Below are 18,562 nucleotides of genomic sequence, written 5' to 3'. Positions count from 1 at the left end.
ACACTTTTATTAACGTCTTATGTGTCCTTTCAGTATTTTTAAACATAAATAAAATTGTACCGTTGTATAATTGTCTATGTTCACTTAATAAGTACATTTGGAAATGGTTCTATACTACTGCATAGAGTGTTTCCCTTTTCTTTACTTTTTATAGCTGTGTTTCACGCTATCTTAATCTATGTTCTTATAGGTGCATTTCTCAGAATTTGCTTATTCTATGTGTGTGTGTTAGTCGCTCTGTCATGTCTGACTCTTTGCGACCCCATAGACTGTAGTTCTCCAGGCTCCTCTGTCCACGGAGTTCTCCAGGCAAGAACACTGGAGTGGGTTGCTATTCTCTTCTCCAGGGGATCTTCCTGACCCAGGGAATGAACCTGGGTCTCCTGCATTACAGGCAGGTTCTTTACCATCTGAACCACTATCAATAAAATGATAGAAGTTTAGAAACAAATTAAATTTAGAGGGAATATTGCATAATTTCCCCATTTTACAAATGTGAAGAAACAAAGATCTGCTTGCTAAAAATCCACCTGAAGTTTCTGCCACCATTATGCAAGTCTTCCATTCCCAAATGCCTCAAGTCTTGTCACTAGGTTAACTTCTGTGACAAATGCTCCTTGTCAACTTTAATACCTTTGAGAAACCAGAATGTCCACAATTTTAGCATAAAATTTAAATACCATTTTAATGGCATCTCAAACTACCTTCTGACTTTTATGAGTTTTGAAATACTCAGTATGCTATTATTAATGTCATAAAAAATATGCTCATGAAATCCAAAGACTTCACTGTAAAGATATTCATCACATTATTATTCAAAGCAAAACACTGGAAAGGATCTAAATGTTAATTAAATAGGAAGTCATTCAGTAAACTGTGGTATATATAGCTGTTTATTTCATATGTGTAAAAAAATTTCATGATACAAGAATACATTTTTTTTTTAATTTAAAGATAGAATTGTGTATATAGGATATTATAATAACTATGTAAAATAAATGGAAAGGTTAAAGAAAATAGAAAGATAACAGTGATTATATCTCGCTGGTGGAATGTCAAATATTTATATATATTTTTTCCCTTATACAGTCTATATTCTCAAAGCTTTTTACAATAAAGTTATCTTACTTTTACAATCAGAAAAATCATGTTAAAATTCTGATGCTATTATTGGACTCTTGGATTTATATGGGTATCCTCACTTTTTTGAAATTCAAATTTCTTTGTTAATAGTTGATATAATCCTAGGGTTCAAAAAATCAAAAGACAATAAAAATGTAAAGTGTGGATGGAGACATGGGGATCCACCCACGTCTCCTATCTACCCAGTCTGTCTCACACATAATCCCCTGTACCCACACTTTACAGAGTTAAACACTGTTGTTAGCTTTTTGTGTATTGTTCTAGTCATTTTTATGCAAACATAACAAATATGTGTATTAAATCCTCCTTCCTTTTTAATACAAGTTTTTCCCTTACTGTTAGCACTTAACAATAAATATATTCAGAGATCTTTTTTTTTCAGAGATCTTTTTATATTACTACATATAAAGAAGTTCCTTGTTCTTTTTCCCCCCTGGCCACACTGCATTTTATGTTAACTTTTAAGCCAAGTTCTCATAGACCTATTTCTTAAAATTTTCTCATTCAGTGCGATATTTTAAAAGTGCAACATAAAAACTAACCCTCGGTCAAATATGTGCACTTTAACAAGATAATATCTTTCCTTTAGTACAGTGACAATTTCAATTTCTAGTACTTTATTTCCTTTTCCCAATATACTGTATGCAAGATACCCTGATCATGGGTTTGTTTGTTTTTTATTGGAGTATAGTTGATTTACAATATCCTGTTAGTTTCAAGTATACAGCACAGTGATTCAGTTTTATACACATATATTCTTTTTCAGATTCCTTTCCCTTACAGCTTATTACAAAATACTGAATATAGTTCTCTGTACTCTATAGTAGGTCCTTGTCATGGGTTCTTTACTCTCACATTAAAGTACCTAAAGCTCTCAATATCAAATCATTAAATATGATAACAAGCATTGTGTACAATTCTCTCCTGGCAGTAGAGAAACAATGTGTATAATCAGAGAAGACTAGGATATTCAGGACTAGAAGAAAGGAGAGAAAACAAAGTGAGACTGTGAGGATCTGGGTCCAGATGTAGAGCTGGGTCTCAACCTGTAGGGTTAGGCAGTGGGCTTCACTGCCAAGGGTCCAACAGGCACAAAAAATGAGCTCTGGCATCAGATCCTAAAAGTTAGGAGCAATCTTATCTGCTGAATGAAGTACAGAAGCAGGTATATCTAGGAAAATTGATACTTGACCTCACGTGGAATACAGCATGCTTTCACTCTGATTCATTCATAATTCACCAAATATTTACTCATTATCTACTCTGAACCAAGAAGTTTAATAAAAGTTCTCTTTAAAAAACAAACAAACAAACAAACAAACAGCCCTCTTCAGGAGGCTTGCCCTCAAAGAGCTCATAAAAGAGACACAGTGCCAAATTGGACTGAATTGTAATATCATACGTGACAGTCAACTACTGCCATGGTAACACTGCATAACAAACCTCCCCAAAACTCAGTGTCAGCCAACAATAAGTGCCTGTTTTCATGCTCATAGGTTAACAGGATGATGCTGTGCCATGAATCTAGCTTCTGGAACTAGCAGACCAACCCAGACAGTTCTTCATACAGTAATGTTATAAGCGAAAAAGAAATGAACACGGCTTCTTAAGGCCATCTACCAAAATTGATGCTCTGACCCCTGCCTGTGTTCCCCAGGACAAAGCAAGTTACAAGTCCAACAGCAGTGGGTCAGGGAAGGACACTCTAAGAGGAGGAACTGTAATTTCACACAGAAAAGGCTTGAATTCAGTGAAGGTTTAAGAATTGGGAACAAAAGTACAATCTACCACATAGTGAATGAATAAATGTTATGATAAAAGTAGGGCACGTGATGCCCAGCAGAGACTGCGTACACAGCTGGACTAAATTTCCCAGCCACTCTCGCATTTAGATATGGCTAGGGTTGAGGTTAATGGAGTGTGGGTAGAAGGATGTACTTCAATTCCAGGCATTGCCCTTCAAAACCTCCCATCCAGTCTTCCCCCTTTTCTCTCCCATCATCTGTCGCTGAACCTTGGTGGGCAGGGCAACCTTGAATCGCATACTGAGGAGGAGACAGCCTCCAGCTTCTGGGTGCTCTGAGTGAGCGTGTAGAGCAGAGCTCCTTCAGTGCAGCAGGAAGGCCTGTTAGGGGCTCCAAGTAAGAATAAACCACTTATTCTCAAATTGAGGGTTAACCTGATAAAACAATTAGATTATCTTAACTAACAAAAGATGCTCGCCAAGCCATTTAACCCAGGATGGGGAGTTAGAAAGGCTACATGGAATAAGCATAGATTAGAAACTGAAAGATAAAAAACCAAATGGTCCTTTTCTAGGTGAAAGGGGGGCAAGGTAAAGATTGTTCCAGACAAAATGAAGAGTATATTTAAAGGCTCAAAGGTGTGACACAATTTAGGACTTCTAAAACAGTTTAGCACAGTTAGAGGTAGGGAGGATGTGTGTGTGTTTGTTTGTGTGTCCACCTGTGTGTTTGGGGATTGAATACGAAGTTAATTAATTAAGGCTAGGGAGAAATAAAAGTTTCCAAAAATAAGATACCCAAAGGAAACAAAGCAAACAGGGGCCCGCCCCCACAGGGCAGAGATAAAGAATGTGGATTCTCCCTCGGGGACATTAAGGAGCAAGGAGACAGACAGATAGAGACGATCACATTCGCACTTTAGAAAGCTTCTAAATTCACCTCCAAGTGGTACAGTAAGTGTTAACAGCTAAAGACCCCAGAGGGGGCTGCCAGGGCTGGCTGGGTGCGGGGTGTCCCCCCAGTCACAGCTTCCTTTCCCTCTCCTAGCAAAGCAGGCAGACAAGGCTCTAGTCCCAGGGCAGAATTTGAGTCCTGGGCACAGAGCTCAAGGAAGAGCAGTGAAGTGTTCCTGTCAAGGGCACAGAGTAAATATTGCAGGTCTTGTAAGCCACATGATCTCTGTCATAACTATTCAACTTTGCCACAAGTAGCCACAAACACAGAAGCAAATGAGCGTGGCTGTGTTCCAATAAAACTTTATTCACAAAAACTGGCAGGAGATAAGTAAATGAAAATAGAAGTAAACATATCAGGTGGGCTAGAGAGTGCTAATCCGTGCCCTGGGCCACAATGCAGGCAGGCACGTGAGGGGTTTGTGACAAAACTAATCCCAGACTTCACTCGCTGTGTCCCTGAGACTCCCCCTGCCTGTGCCCTGGCATCAAGACTGGTGACCTGGACTGTGATTTTTATAAGAGACAAGCACTCTCAACTCCAGTTAGACGGCCATTGCAAAATCACCATGGTTAGATGTATGAGCCAATGTAGAACAGTCTAGAATTGGTCAAATGGCTTCATGCTCTCCACCATAGCAATCTTCCACCAGCTAAATAATCCTGCCAGTTAAATATATAAAGACACTCCTTCCTACATTCAATGGGTGAATTTTAACATTTATTTGGTAAATTTTGGACTATTGTGTTCTTTAAAGCTCATCTTTGTGAGATAATTATCATGTTCTCATTTTCAGTTAAGCAAATCTCACACAATCTTTGAAACATAAGGAAACAACCAAAATAAACATTAAACCTCTAAAGCAAACAGGAAGTGTAGGGAAATTGCTTTCCCTTTTCGAACTTGAGGCACATTTCTTTCATAAAAATAATAGTATTTTTCTATCATTCAAAAAGGCCTTCTTAAAATAAAAACTTACTGACACCTATAAAAACTCATTTTAGCATAATACTAATTTTGCTCATTGAGCTTATAGGGTAAAACACAGCATTCTTAGAAGTTCAAGTCGATGACTTTTAAACCATTAATCATAGAAAACCACTTCAAATGTCAAAACAAAAATAAAAGTTTATTCTCTGAGACCAGTCCAAGAGACTTGCACACTCCTTTCCATTCCTGAGTTACTGATCCTGATCACTGTTCAGCTCAACAAATTACGATAACTCATTTGTTAAGAAGTATTAGAGTGGGTTTGTACATGACTTTATTCACTTATTATCTAGTATAGAGTAGTCATCATATGCCAAATGCTGTAACCATACTTGAAAATACATTTCTAAAAGAAAAGGGCAGGATGAAACTTTCTTATCTCTTTGTCAGGAAAAAATGGGAATGGTAACTTGGTTATCTAAAACTAAGGCTTAGAGTTCTTCAAGATACTTTCCACAGCTGAAGTACATAATGACCTAAATTGCTCAGAAGCAAGGCTACATATGTTTGATATGTCTTTGCCATGAAGAACTAAAGGCATATAAGTAACATCATATAATATTCATCTTTCTGTTTCTGACTTACTTCACTTAGTATAATAATCTCTAGTTCCATCCATGTAGGTGCAAACGGCATTTTTTCAGGAGGAGGTGGGCAGGGATGGAATGGGAGGTTGGGGTTGCTGCTGCTGCTGCTGCTAAGTCACTACAGTAGTGTCCGACTCTGTGCGACCCCATAGACGGCAGCCCACCAGGCTCTGCCGTCCCTGGGATTCTCCAGGCAAGAACACCGGAGTAGGTTGCCATTGCCTTCTCCAATGCGTGAAAGTGAAAAGTGAAAGGGAAGTTGCTCAGTCGTGTCCGACTCTTAGCGACCCCATGGACTGCAGCCTACCAGGCTCCTCCGTCCGTGGGATTTTCCAGGCAAGAGTACTGGAGTGGGGTGCCATTGCATTTTCCGGAGGTTGGGGTTAGCAGATGCCAACTATTAATATTTTATATAGAATGCATAAACAACAAGGTCCTACTATATAGCACAGGGAACTGTATTCAGTATTCTATAATAAACCATAACAGAATAGAAAAAATTTAAAAACAAAAAAAGAACTAAAGGCAGTCTGGTTTTTCATTATGATGCTCTCAATCAAATCACAAGAAAGTTGAGGTGAACTCAACTGCAAATTAATACAGCCTACCTCCAGTTCTCTGTCTACAACTAAATGCACTTATCTAGTTTTCTTTCCATGTGGAAAAAGATTAATGAAGGTCATCAGCCATTAGGACCAGGTGGCTCAAGTATACTGTAAGGAAATACCAGGCCCTCTCCTGTGGACTTATCAGTTCTCCACACACGTCAGTTGAGGCTATACAAGTACTGTTGGCCCATTCTTTTTCCATCCATGTTAAACTAGAAGTTGAAAGCTTTATGGAAGGCAAGTATCACTCTAACACATATCTCTCCAGTCCAGAAAGTGGGCCAACTCAGTGACCAAAGAATAAGCATGCAAAATTGTCGCCAGTGCAGCAAATACCACGAGGGCAGTTATGTGCACTTTTGATGCTCAGTGTCCCTACAGTTAAGTAAATAAGATCAGAAGTTTCAATAAAGGCAAGGTCTACATTAACTGTGAATGTGTACTGGTGAATGCGTGTATTTAATATACTAAATTGAACATGTGTTGACAAAGCTTCTCTCCTTAACCAAACTCTAGCCAGGCTCCTCTGAGCCCTCCCTTGACTAGGTTTCAACCTCGGCCCAGAAAGAACTGAACAAACACTTCCTCAGTTTCTAAAAACTCTAAAAACTCAAGGGTACAGCCTTAGGATGACTTCACCTCCATTTAAAGTGCTTGTCTGAGAAAATTTAAGGCTGCAAATGAATTAATTGACTGCTTGTTCCAGCCCAGATCTGAAGATGGGGCCTCTGTCTCTCAGCCACTGTAGGAGGGCAGGAGTCTTAACTTTGATAAGAGCCAGCTGACAAAGCCAGATGGGTTTCACATGGACCAACCCTCTTCTTGCTTTTTCTAATATTTCACTTTCCTGCCTGTACTGACCCCCAGCTCCCTCCCTCCCTCTTGCCTCATTCTCCCTTTAAAATGCCCAGTCACCTCTGTACAACTGGAAGCTGTAGTTGTGTTCACAGCAGTCTCTCTTCCCCACTGCAATAGAATATTACTAATTAAAATCTGTCCATACAATTTTAACTAGTGTCTGGCTCTGTTGATCTTTGACACTGTGTATTTGGTTATGCTTGTGCCCACATACACGTGCTGATAATGTAACCAAGAGAACATAGGAAAAGGCATTGTTTTGCCCAGGAGTCAGTCAGCTGTTTCTGGAAAGAGGCAGACAGGAAATATTTCAGGCTTTGCTGGCCATAAGGGCCTTGGAGCATCTATTCAACTTTGCCGTTGTATAGCAAATGTAGGCATAGACAATCAGCAGATGCAGGAGCAGAGCTGTGTTCCAATAAAACTTTATTTATGGACACTAACATTTTAATTCCATATTATTTTGATTTTTTAAACCATTTAAAAATTTAAAAACAATTCTTCAGTTCAGTTCAGTCGCTCAGTCGTGTCCAACTCTTTGTGACCATATGGGCTGCAGCGCTCCAGGCACCCCCGTCCATCACCAACTCCCAGAGCTTGTGCAAACTCATGTCCATCAAGTCAGTGATGCCATCCAACCACCTAATCCTCTGTCATCCCCTTCTCCTCCCACCTTCAATCTTTCCCAGCACCAGGGTCTTTTCCAATGAGTCAGTCTTTGCATCAGGTGGCCAAAGTTTTGGAGTTTCAGCTTCCATCAGTCCTTCCAGTGAATATTCAGTATTGATTTCCTTTAGGGTTGACTGCTTGGATCTCCTTGCAGTCCAAGGGACTCTCAAGAGTCCTCTCCAACACCACAGTTCAAAAGCATCAACTCTTCAGTGCTCAGCTTTCTTTATGGTCCAACTCTCACATCCATACCTGCCTACTGTAAAAACCATAGCTTTGACCAGACAGACCTTTGTCAGCAAAGTAAAGTCTCTGCTTTTTAATATGCTGTCTAGGTTTGTCATAGTTTTTCTTCCAAGGAGCAAGCGTCTTTTAATTTCATGGCTGTAGTCACCAGCTGCAGTGATTTTGGAGCCCAAGAAAATAAAGTCTGTCACTGTTCTTAGCTCACAGGTTATGTGAAAACAGTCAGCAAACCAGATTTGGCCCACAGGTCAGTTTACTAACCCATGGTTTAATGTATTAATTTCCTTTCCTTGCTTTGATTAGCTTTCAAAGTTCAAGATCATTTGATGATAAGAGTGGTAGATTTAAGGACTGTATTTCTCAACAAACTAGAAAAATGCTGCCAAGTTTTCTCAAGGAGCCAAGTATGAAATTAGTGGTTTTAAGTTCATTCCTTAAAGATAAATTTTCTAGTTCACCAATAATGGATATTCTCTCATAGTAAAACATCCATGCAAACTCCAAATGGAATAATAAAGCAATAAAGTTGAACTGAGTGTATATGTAATCATTAGAGAAATGCAAATCAAAACAACAATAAGATATCACCCCATACCTGTCATAATGGCCATCATCAAAAAGTCTACATACAACAAATGTTAGCAACGATAAGGAGAAAAGGGAATCCTTCATTGTTGGTGGGAATGTAAATTGGTGCAGTCACTATGGAAAACTATGGAGATTCCATAAAAATGTAAAAAGAGAACTACCATATGATCCAGGAATTATACTGTTGGATATATATCTAGAAAAAACCTGATAACACTAATTCAAAAAGATACCAGCATCCCAAAGTTCATAGCAGCACTATTTTCAGTAGTTAACATATGGAAGCAACCCAGGTGTCTATCACCATACGCATAGATAGTTAAAGAAGATGTGGTATAATGGAATATTATTCAGCCATAAAAAGAATGAAATTTTGTCATTTGCAGCAAAGTTCATGGACCTAGAGAATATTATGCTAAGTCAGACATAGACAAATATGATATCATTATATGTGGAATCTAAAAAAAAAAAAAACCCAAAAGAATGTACAAAGCAAAACAGAAAGATCCACAAATACAGAAAAAAACTAGTGGTTAACAGTGGAGACAGTGAAGGGAGGAGGGACAAGATAGGGTTATGGGACTAAGAGATACAAACTATTTAATAATATGTACACAATAGATAAGCAACAAAGATATATTGTACAGCCCAGGGAATTAGCTTGTAATAACTTTTAATGGAGTACAAGCTGTAAAAATACTGAATCACTATGCTGTACACCTGTAACTAATAAAACATTGTAAGTCAACTATACTTCAGTAAGAGAGAGAAAATGAACAGCTGGAAGGTTCATAAGCAGAAAGTAAGAATTTCCAGGTCATGCTTTTAAACAAGTAAGTTTCACTTCATCTGACAATCTACATCAAATTCTGATAGCAAGAAGGTAAATTCACTTGCCCCAAAGAGAGAGAGAGAGAGAGAGAGAGAGAGAGATGCCTGAAATATACATAGCCTGAACTAGACTTCTTTTCCCAGAACAGCTAACGACTAGACTTTCACAGCTGCAAACTAGCAAGCTCTGGGAAACTAGAGTTAAATATTCCTAAAACAGGAATCTAGTTCTGTTATGAAACTGTTCATCATTTCACCTCATGACAGCCACGAAAATCAGCAGAACTCAGAAAGGACTCAGACGATGAGCAAGTAGCATTTTTAATAAAATTCAAATCCAGAGTCTTTGCGAGTTTTTCGTTGCTAGCCTCCAGAGTCACTATTATCAGTAACATTAACGCAATTACTTGGGTAAAAAGGGAGATGGGAAAAATCTGACCTTTGCATTGCTTCTTTAGCTGCCCTTTTCCCCTAGGAAATATTTAATTCTGAACAAGGGAAAGGTAAAGAATAGAAGTTTAGTAGTCTTTAAAAAGGTTTTACATAAAATGTGAGGAAATTTTATATATATATATATATATATATATATATATATATATATATATTATTCTTACTCAAATGTATGCTTCGAACAAAATTAGCACACATTATTTGTCACTGCTATATACCACAAAATAACTTGTGAAACTACAAGAAAATGTAAAATAAAGCAGCCCTCAAATTTACCTAACACTGTAAGAAAGAACATTCACATTAATAACTGGGACCAAATAATTATCTCAAAGTGTTCCATTTTGCTTAAAGAAAAGAAATCTTCATTTTTTTTTTTCAATTCATGAACTCGTGGCTCAGTTTAATAACACCCCTATGAGTTCTGGGTTTCAAATTACTTCCCTCAGGCAAAGGGGGCATAATCATATGTTTTTCTACTGAACTACATTCTTCTATAAACATTTCAAAGAGTGCATCTGCTTTACACATGAAACAGCTGATACAAAGAACAGTAACAATAAAAAATATATGCCTATTTTTATACTATTACTGGTTTATAAGGCAATCATCTGTAATGTTCTCATCTACAAAGATGGAAAATGATATATAACTGTTACCAAGGAAACAGTGAAGTAAAATTGCATGTAAACTATCAAGCAGTTTAATAACCAGAAAATTAGAAGAACAAGGAAAAAACATCTCCAGATAGAACCATGACACATTGTGCCACCCACAATGGATGCAATCAAGGGTCACTACGCAGAAAGATGATGTAAAGGGTCCCAACTTGCTAGCTAGTCCAATACTTGGCAGGTTTTTGTTTTCTTCTTTTTTAATGATGACCATAGGATGTAACTGGATTCTTAAGGGGTAATTTGTATTCTGACTTTTCACATGATTAAGAGAGTATAGATTCTGGGAACAAGTGGTTAAATGTAGGTAGTTTGAAAAGTCAAATCACGTTGTTTATTAATTCCAGTGTGGATTAATATTCTCTTGGAATTCTCTGTAACTGCTACTTTCTTTACTCACTGGTGGGACAGTTAGCAAATATCAGACAGCAAATACTTCCTGAATGAACATTTAGAAACTCAAGTTCAACTCACTTAGGAACCAAAGGAAAGGCTAAGGCCTGGGGTAACTGTGTGTTGATCTCTAAACCAGGAGAATTTTAAGCACTCAAGTAACCACACTGATCAAAGCTAAATCCTTTAGGAAGATTATCCACTCCAAAATCAGGAAAATCCTGCAGTGTAAGCACTTTTATACTTCACCTTTGAGAAAAGAACTTGATTTCTGTAACGGTGTTTAAAACACACACACAAGACTTTATTCCTTCAAGGGCAGAAACAAGCAGCTGCAAACATGTGTTTCCACATGCTGATGACCCTCTAAAGGTATTTCTATTTCAGCTTGGGGACCATCGTTGAGCTCACACTGAGAAACAAGAAGAATTCTTATGGATGGGAGATTTCTTAATCGGCACATAAGCTCAGAACATGTGCAGCTTCTCTCTTTAGAATAAACACTCTATTTGGATCACGTTAAGGATAGAAAGTGAAATTCACACTCATTTACTAAATTTTAACCTCTCTTTAAAATAAGATACTAATCCCCCACAGCCTGGCTTGGGTTTTGCAAAAGCTCAGATTTGTGAATATCATGAAGGCATCCTAGAATTGAGTAAAAGAGCATAAAACATCTTTTCACTGATACACAGCACTGTTTTCCCCCAAGCTCTGAAGTTTAAGGACAAAATCTAGGCTCTAGATGTTTCATTAATCTTAACGTTTTTAGCATTTGAGGCAATCGATGGCTATCTTGGTTACTTTGAACTATATTATCCGTTGAACCTCACTTTCCCTTGGGCATCTCTCTGTCCATCACAGATGGCACCAGGCAACTGCTAAACCCTTGCTCACAACCCTTTCCTGTCCATGGTTCATGATTTGACAGCTGTTTATAATCTAGCCACAGGCAGCAGCATGCAGGAAGTTAATAGAATAGAAGTGTGAAGCCACGGCCTTTGATGACATCGGTATGAAATCAAACAATCTGCCACAGTACAATCATCCACCACTCAACTTACCCATCAGCTGTATACCCCAAGTCTACCCAGACTAAGTTACACTGGAGCCTCTCCCTGGGAAATCTGCTAGGCACATTAAGACCCACCCAATGTGAATAGAGAAGGAAGGTGGAGATGGGCAAGAAGAACAAATAAAGACCGGTGGATGTTGGAGAGAGGCACATCTGAAAGGTAACATCCAAACTGAATGTTTCTGAAATGACCCAAACATACTTTAGCAAAGCAAAGTCAACATACATTTCTGTCAAAACAAAGTCAATACACATTTCTGACTACTTGACATTACTCACTTTTGCCTGATGCAATCGACACTTCTCACCCTGACAACGAATTATTCTCTCAGGATTCCAAGGGAGTATAAAGCAGGTCCTAAAGACCTCTGATGTCTCCCTCCTAAGATAGGGGTAGTAACTGCTATCAAGAGCTCAGGCCAGTACTTCCAGAGACCTGGGCAGTAGAGGTGGGGCACAGTCTTCTAAGTCTTCTCACACTGGGCTCTTCCAGTGAATGCCACTTCCTGGGCTTGCTGAAGTCTCCGGAAGGAAGCGTAAGCAGGGCAGGAGACCTAGGAGGAATGCTCTGACCGATAAAACCTAGGTAGCCAAAAAGTGGGAACGTTCCTCCTCTATCAGCACGGCCTGAGAAATCTGCCTGAATTGATGATTTTTCTTCCGTTTCAACAACATGGCCACTTGGAAGCAAATTTCTAAATCTCTCCAGGCTTAGAACTACACAGTTGCGCAAAGAAGAGCTAAAGGTCTTTCTCTTCTGTCTCCATGGCTTCAGCATCTAGGTCACTGCTGGGAACACCTGACAGGTTACCTGGGTCCACCTTCGAGCTCACTTTTCAGAGGTGTGGAGGTCCAGTTTTGGGGTGGGGGGCAGGGGGTCACTTTTGGTCACTGCTGCTTAGAAGGCAGGAACCCAAGCTCTAAGCACTTCTGGTTTTCCCTAGCAGGCGCGATTACAACCATCTTCTCTTAGCCCTCAATTGACCCCAAACACCACTGGGGCTTTTCTTAGGGAAAACAAACTGTCGTGAAGATTGCTCTGTGCGTGAGGGCATGTGTATGTGTATGTGTGTGTATGTGTGTGTGTGTGTGTGTGTGTGTGTGTGTGTGTGTGGTCTACAGTCGTGGCTCCACAAGCCCCACCAGCCAGTGAGAGAGAAGTTGAACGCGGCAGCCCCTGGCCACCTCGCTTCCGTCCTAGCTTAAGCTCAGCTGCTCTCTCGGCTTTTGCTTCTCCCCGAGGCTCCCGCAAAATAAAGCACCAAGTTGCCCACGGCGGGGGCCCTGGGTGCACGTGAACCGGCGCGGCCCCTACCTCGAGAGCTTTGCAATCTTCACAAAGCTGAAGACATCCATGCAGGCAGCCGGGGACCCCGAGCGCGGTGGCTCCGTCGCCCCTTGTCACGCCAGCAGCAGCGGCAGCCGCGGCAGCCCCATGGCCGGCCAGGACCTCAGCGCGCCCCGGGGCTCGAGTGGCGGCGACGACGGGTGGCGGCGACGACCCGGGAGAGCCCGCACCTGGAAGCGGCGGCTGCTACCCCCCTCCGGCCGCAGGCTGCGTGTGCATCCCCGGGCAGGACCATTGATGGGCGCCGGTGTCGGGAAAACTCAATGGAGAGGGGGCCGGGCCGGGTGCGAGGGGCGGGGGTGGGGAACGCGGCCCGGGAACCGCCGGGCGCCCCCGGGGAGGGCGCTGCTCTTGCTCCCCGACCCGCCGGCCCCGGCAGCCCCGCGTGCCGAGGAGCGCAGACTGAGCCGGGAGGCGGCGGGCGAGCCCGGCACACGCGCGCGCACCCCTCCCGGCACTGCAGCTGCCTGCCTGCCTCCTTCCCCGAGCCCAGTCCCTTTTCCTCTCCCCACCCCCAACCCGCGGGTGGTGGTGGTGGTGGTGGTGGTGGTGGTGGGGCTCTCCTGTCACCGCTGCCTCTGCCTCCGGATCCGAAAGATCTGATCTAACAGTCTCGGACACACCGGGGGGCCGTGAACGCTGCCCCCTCCCTCCCCAAACCTAGCGAGAGCCGGGCCACCGCAGATTGCCCAAAGCCTCGGCGGGTTCCATAAACAAAACTAGCGGTCGGAAAGGAGCAGGGATGGTCGAGGCTGGGTCGTTATTCTAGGGGAAGGGGAGGGAGATGCCCGGTGAGGCGGGCTGATTTGGAGAGCGCAGAGTTCCCACCGCTTCCCCGAACCGCTGGAGCGAGACGTGACAGCTGGGTTGGCTGGGAAGGTGTGTCTTTGGACAGCAGCACCGGGAGGGAGTCGGAGAAATAAGAAAATAAGAACGAGAGGCATCGGCGGGGGAGGGGGAGGTTGATACACAGAGCTGCTTCTTTCTAGAGGGGCCGAGAGATGAGGGTCCCAGGAGCCAGCGGGCGTGGAGACTAATAGGAATGGGGTTTCGAAATCTAAAGGAAGAGAAGGGAGGAGAATGGGGGTCTGGCAGGCGGAGCAGCCGCTTTCTCAAATTGAGCGGTGGGTGAAGAAGGAAAAAAACCGTACTCCAAACATGAAAACCAAAACACAAAAACATAAACACATACCTTAGGCAGAGTAAACTCCAAGTTGCAGCCATTTAGAACTCCTAGCCTTCTCTTTTACATAATTATCTGGGATAATCACCCCTCTTCATTAACTCAGTTTTATCTCCCCCGAGGCTCAGGCTTCCTCGGGCCCCCTTTTTCTTGTTCTTTATCTTCGAGACTCAAGGCCTCTTCTCCAAAATCCTTTAAAAATTTCTCCCCAGACTCTGTGAAGGTCAGATGGCTGCACAAAGTGTGTTCTCCCACCCAGAAGCGTTCACCTGATGACAGGGCCACCGCGAGGAAAAGATGCCACCCCCGAAATGTTGGAGGATCTGGCCAGCTCACTTCTAGCTCTCCAACAGGATTAGAGAAAAGGAAATAGGTTTAAAGTTCCCAGACTTCTGCTCCTATCCTGGTCTGTCGCTGCATTTAAAGTCTTCAGTATTCAAACCTAGTGCTTCCACTTTTTTTTTTTTTTAAAGGCATTTCTTTCAAAAATTAAACATAAAATCAGTACCAATCTGAAAGATCTGAATGACTCAAGACTCAGGCACAAAATTACATTGTTTTTAAAATAAATAGAATCCATTTTCCTTTAGCTTCCTGTAGACAGACTGGTTTAATTTCATGAACGGGTTACTACTCATGATCAGAAGAGGCAAGAAGGACCTTGGCTTTTGAACCCTCTTTTGTTTGTGTAAAAATAATTATAGTTTGGGTCTGTACTGTGCTTTATAATTTTGAAAGCGCTTTTGCATTTGAGTCTCATAGCAACCCTGTCATATAAGTAGGCAACATGTTTAAAAAAGAGAAATCTTTTCTTTTTATGCCACAATCTATTCTCAATAAATTGTCAGCACTAGACAGATGAGTTTTAAACGCTGGCCTTCCCTTGTGGCTCAGCTGATAAAGAATCCGCCTGCAATGCTGGGTTCAATCCCTGGGTTGGGCAGATCCCCTGGAGAAGGGAAAGGCTCCCCACTCCAGTATTCTGGCCTGGAGAATTCCATGGAATGTACAGCCCATGGGGTCTCAAAGAGTTGGACAGGACTGAGCGACTTTCACACTTTCAATTTCAGGTAAGATTACTTGTCTGATCGAAACTCTGCAAAAGCTCTCCATGCTTTTTTGAGCTGAAGTCACACTCCTACAATGACCAGTGAGGCCCTAGATGCCTGGACCTTGATTTCTCTGACATCATCTAATTACTTCACATCTCCCCTCACCTTTACTAGGCCCCAGCAACACTGGCCTCCTTGCATTGTTCTTCAACTCTGCAGGTACCCTCCCACCTCTGTCTCTTTGCAATGGTTGTTCCCTCGGCCTGTAATGCTCTTCCCTCAGATATCTGCATGGGCAGCTCTTTTGCCTCGTCAAGTCTTTGCACAAATATCCCTTCCAAAAAACCACCTCTGAAAACCTCTTTAAAACAGCAAGACCTCCATGCCCTGAGACTCTGAGGCCTCATTAACTGTTTTCCTTCCTTGTTTCCATAGCACTTATCACCCACTAGTATATTATATAATTTATTTTTATGTCTGTTGCTTCTTGTCTGATTCTCTTGCTGGAATAAAACCTTCACAAGGGCAGTTATCTTTTTTGGTTTTGTTTTTTGTTTTCGTGGGTCCCCCCCATTACTGATGGATCCCAAATGCCTAGAACAGTTCCCTGGATGTAGAAGAACCTTAATAGATACTTGTTGAATGAATGAATTTTATGCTTATGAGATTCACAGCGAAACCAGCGCTGGCCAAGCATCCCCAATGGGAACTGCTCCTTCTCTGACCTCATTGCTGATGTTTGTTCATCTCACACCACTCCTCCATACCCAGCATCCTTCATCCTCCTTTGGCTTACTAATAATAACAATGAAGGCCCTCATAGTCTTCACTAATTAATCCCCTTCACCCTGTCTACCTCTTCCCAAGAGAATAGCCACCAGAACCTTCCTTCATCTCAGAATCAACAACTGGCAGCACAAGATCAGCTCTTGAGAGGGAAGTAAAGCAATGCCTTGGGAGAATGTGTTTTGAAAAAGTGCTCCCTTCTGAGAACAGAACAGTTGGGATGCCCTTTAAAAAAAGATAACCCTATTAATCAAGAATTATGCCAGATACCAAATAGCTAGTTATTCAACAGTGACAATGTCAGGAAATAGGTATTATGTTTACTTGTAGAGAGACAGCCTCCCTTCAAGACATCTGGTCTACCTGGAACAGCTTGCTGTTTGGGTTTTCAATCTTTGCCAATTTGCGCGCTACAGTTATGAATGGTGCAGATGCCGACTCTCCACAGTCTAATTGCCAACAGGGGGAAACAACGACTGGCTTCTCCAGTTCTTTATACTCCTCTGGTACATTAATTATCTAAAATGTTTTCTAATGGATTGATATATATATATTTTAAAGCAAAGAGATTTCCCCCCTCCTCCTTTGTTTTTCATTGACATAAAAATGGAAGAATCTGCTCCCTTGATACAAGCTAACACAGCCAGTTTATATCTTTAAGCTCTCTTGGCAGAGAGACAAAGATGTGAGTAGCTGGTCTCCAGGCCCTGTTCCCTCTCTGTGTGCCAGGTGTGTGCAGCAGAGGTTGGGATAGGTTTCTTTGTCTAGCATGAAATGGATCTGCCTAAAACAAACAAAAACCAATGTGTGGCATTAGAATACACGTGGTTTTCTGAGGTTTTATTTTCAACCTGGAGACTCTCTAAGGCCCCTTAAATATCTTGTAGAGATTAACTCATTGGAAACTGTACCACCCAGCCATGAGAATCTGTTTGCTTTGCTTGGCTTGGCTCAAAGTGGCATTTGGTCATTTCTGAGAACAAAACACTTTCAAACACTGTTGAACATATTCACAAATAAGAGACTTAAAGGCATCAGATCCAGAGCAAGACATTTAACTTTTCTGAGACTCAGTTTTCCCAGCTGTGAAATGAAAATGTGTATTTCTACCTTACCTAGAATGAGTCTTTGAGGTTGAACACCAATCCAGAATTGACTACATGTAAATTGAGGCACATGGCTATTAACTCCAGAAGGATTTTCACAACTGTCTTGAGCCTTGGCAGTAAAAGTTTCAGTCCATAAGATCATTACTTTGAATGTGAAAATATCTGCTTAGATTGATCAGAGGAAAACATCTGCTTTGATTGATCAGAGGTGGGTGTTTTGCCTAAAAATCAATCTCATTGCTTCCTGGTCAGTCACCAGAGCCCTAAGTAGTTGTATCTTTTCTGCTCTGAGGGCTTCTCAGGGAAAAGAGGGAGGCATTTTTTCATTACTGTTAAGACCTTATTTCAAGCTAGTGTCAGGAATCTGCTATTGGGCCAGATGTTCGGTACCGGATGGTAGCTGAGGATTCTTTTGATGCAAATTACAGTAGAGAGAGCCCCACGCATTTCTCAGTTGGACTGTAGCATCTTGGCCATCTGGTCACAGTCTCGAAAACAGAAGTGAGTAGGTAAAAGCAAGGTATCCTCTAACTCAATAATTATTTAAGGAATTCTCCTATGAACCAGTTGCTGTTCTAGGCACTGGAGAATACAGCAAGCAGCAAAACAAGTTTCAGTTTGCATAAACTTTACATTTTCGTAGAGAAGACAGATGATAGACAGCAAAATACAAAAACAGCAGATGGTGATGTGCAGAGAATTAAAGTCATTTTGATTGAAAGGAAGTCATGAGATGACTAAGATCCAATGGTCAAAGAAGATTTCTCCAAGGAGGTTATCTATCAACAGATGAATGGATAAAGAACATGTGGTATATACATACAATGGGATATTACTCAGCCATAAAAAAGATGAAATAATGCCATTTGCAATAAGGATGGACCTATAGAATATTATGCTTATGAAATAAGTCAGACATGTAAAGTAATTAGCCTCCAATTAAAATAAATAAATTTATATTTAAAAAATTTTAAAAAAAGAAATAAGTCAGACAGAGAAAGACACTCTATGTCATTACTTATATATGGAACCTAAAAAATAACACAAACAAATATATATAGCAAAACAGAAATGGACTCAGATATAGAAAGCAAACCGGTGGTTACCAGTGGGGAGAGTGATGGGGGAGTATAGGAGATAAGATTAAGAGATAAAAATGACTATGTATGCCCACCTTTCTATGGTTTACAAACAATCACCTTTAAGGCATTGCTTTATATCACCCTGTTCGTGTGCATTCTTTGCTAAAGCATTCCATCCTGAGCATTCCATC

General features: G+C 41.3%; 1 protein-coding gene across 3 annotated transcripts in view; it reads right to left on the bottom strand.

Annotated features, from left to right (window-relative positions):
• Positions 1-14,712, bottom strand: part of FRMPD4 (FERM and PDZ domain containing 4) — a 531,872-nt gene extending 517,160 nt beyond the window's left edge. The window contains exon 1 of one of the 3 annotated variants that reach the window (XM_027533896.1): positions 14,352-14,712. In XM_027533896.1, coding sequence (XP_027389697.1) covers positions 14,352-14,383 — 32 coding nt within the window. In that variant the 5' untranslated portion in view covers positions 14,384-14,712. Of the gene's footprint in view, positions 1-13,126; positions 13,624-14,351 lie in introns of those variants that run through there. The other 2 variants (XM_027533898.1, XM_027533895.1) reach the window with 2 other exon arrangements.
• Positions 14,713-18,562: the final 3,850 nt, after the last annotated feature.

The sequence above is a fragment of the Bos indicus x Bos taurus genome, chromosome X (assembly GCF_003369695.1).
Source record: "Bos indicus x Bos taurus breed Angus x Brahman F1 hybrid chromosome X, Bos_hybrid_MaternalHap_v2.0, whole genome shotgun sequence".
In the NCBI taxonomy this organism is placed as follows: Eukaryota; Metazoa; Chordata; class Mammalia; order Artiodactyla; family Bovidae; genus Bos; species Bos indicus x Bos taurus.
The sequence above is the reverse complement of the archived record's forward strand: the minus strand, read 5'-3'. Positions and strand labels throughout refer to the sequence as shown.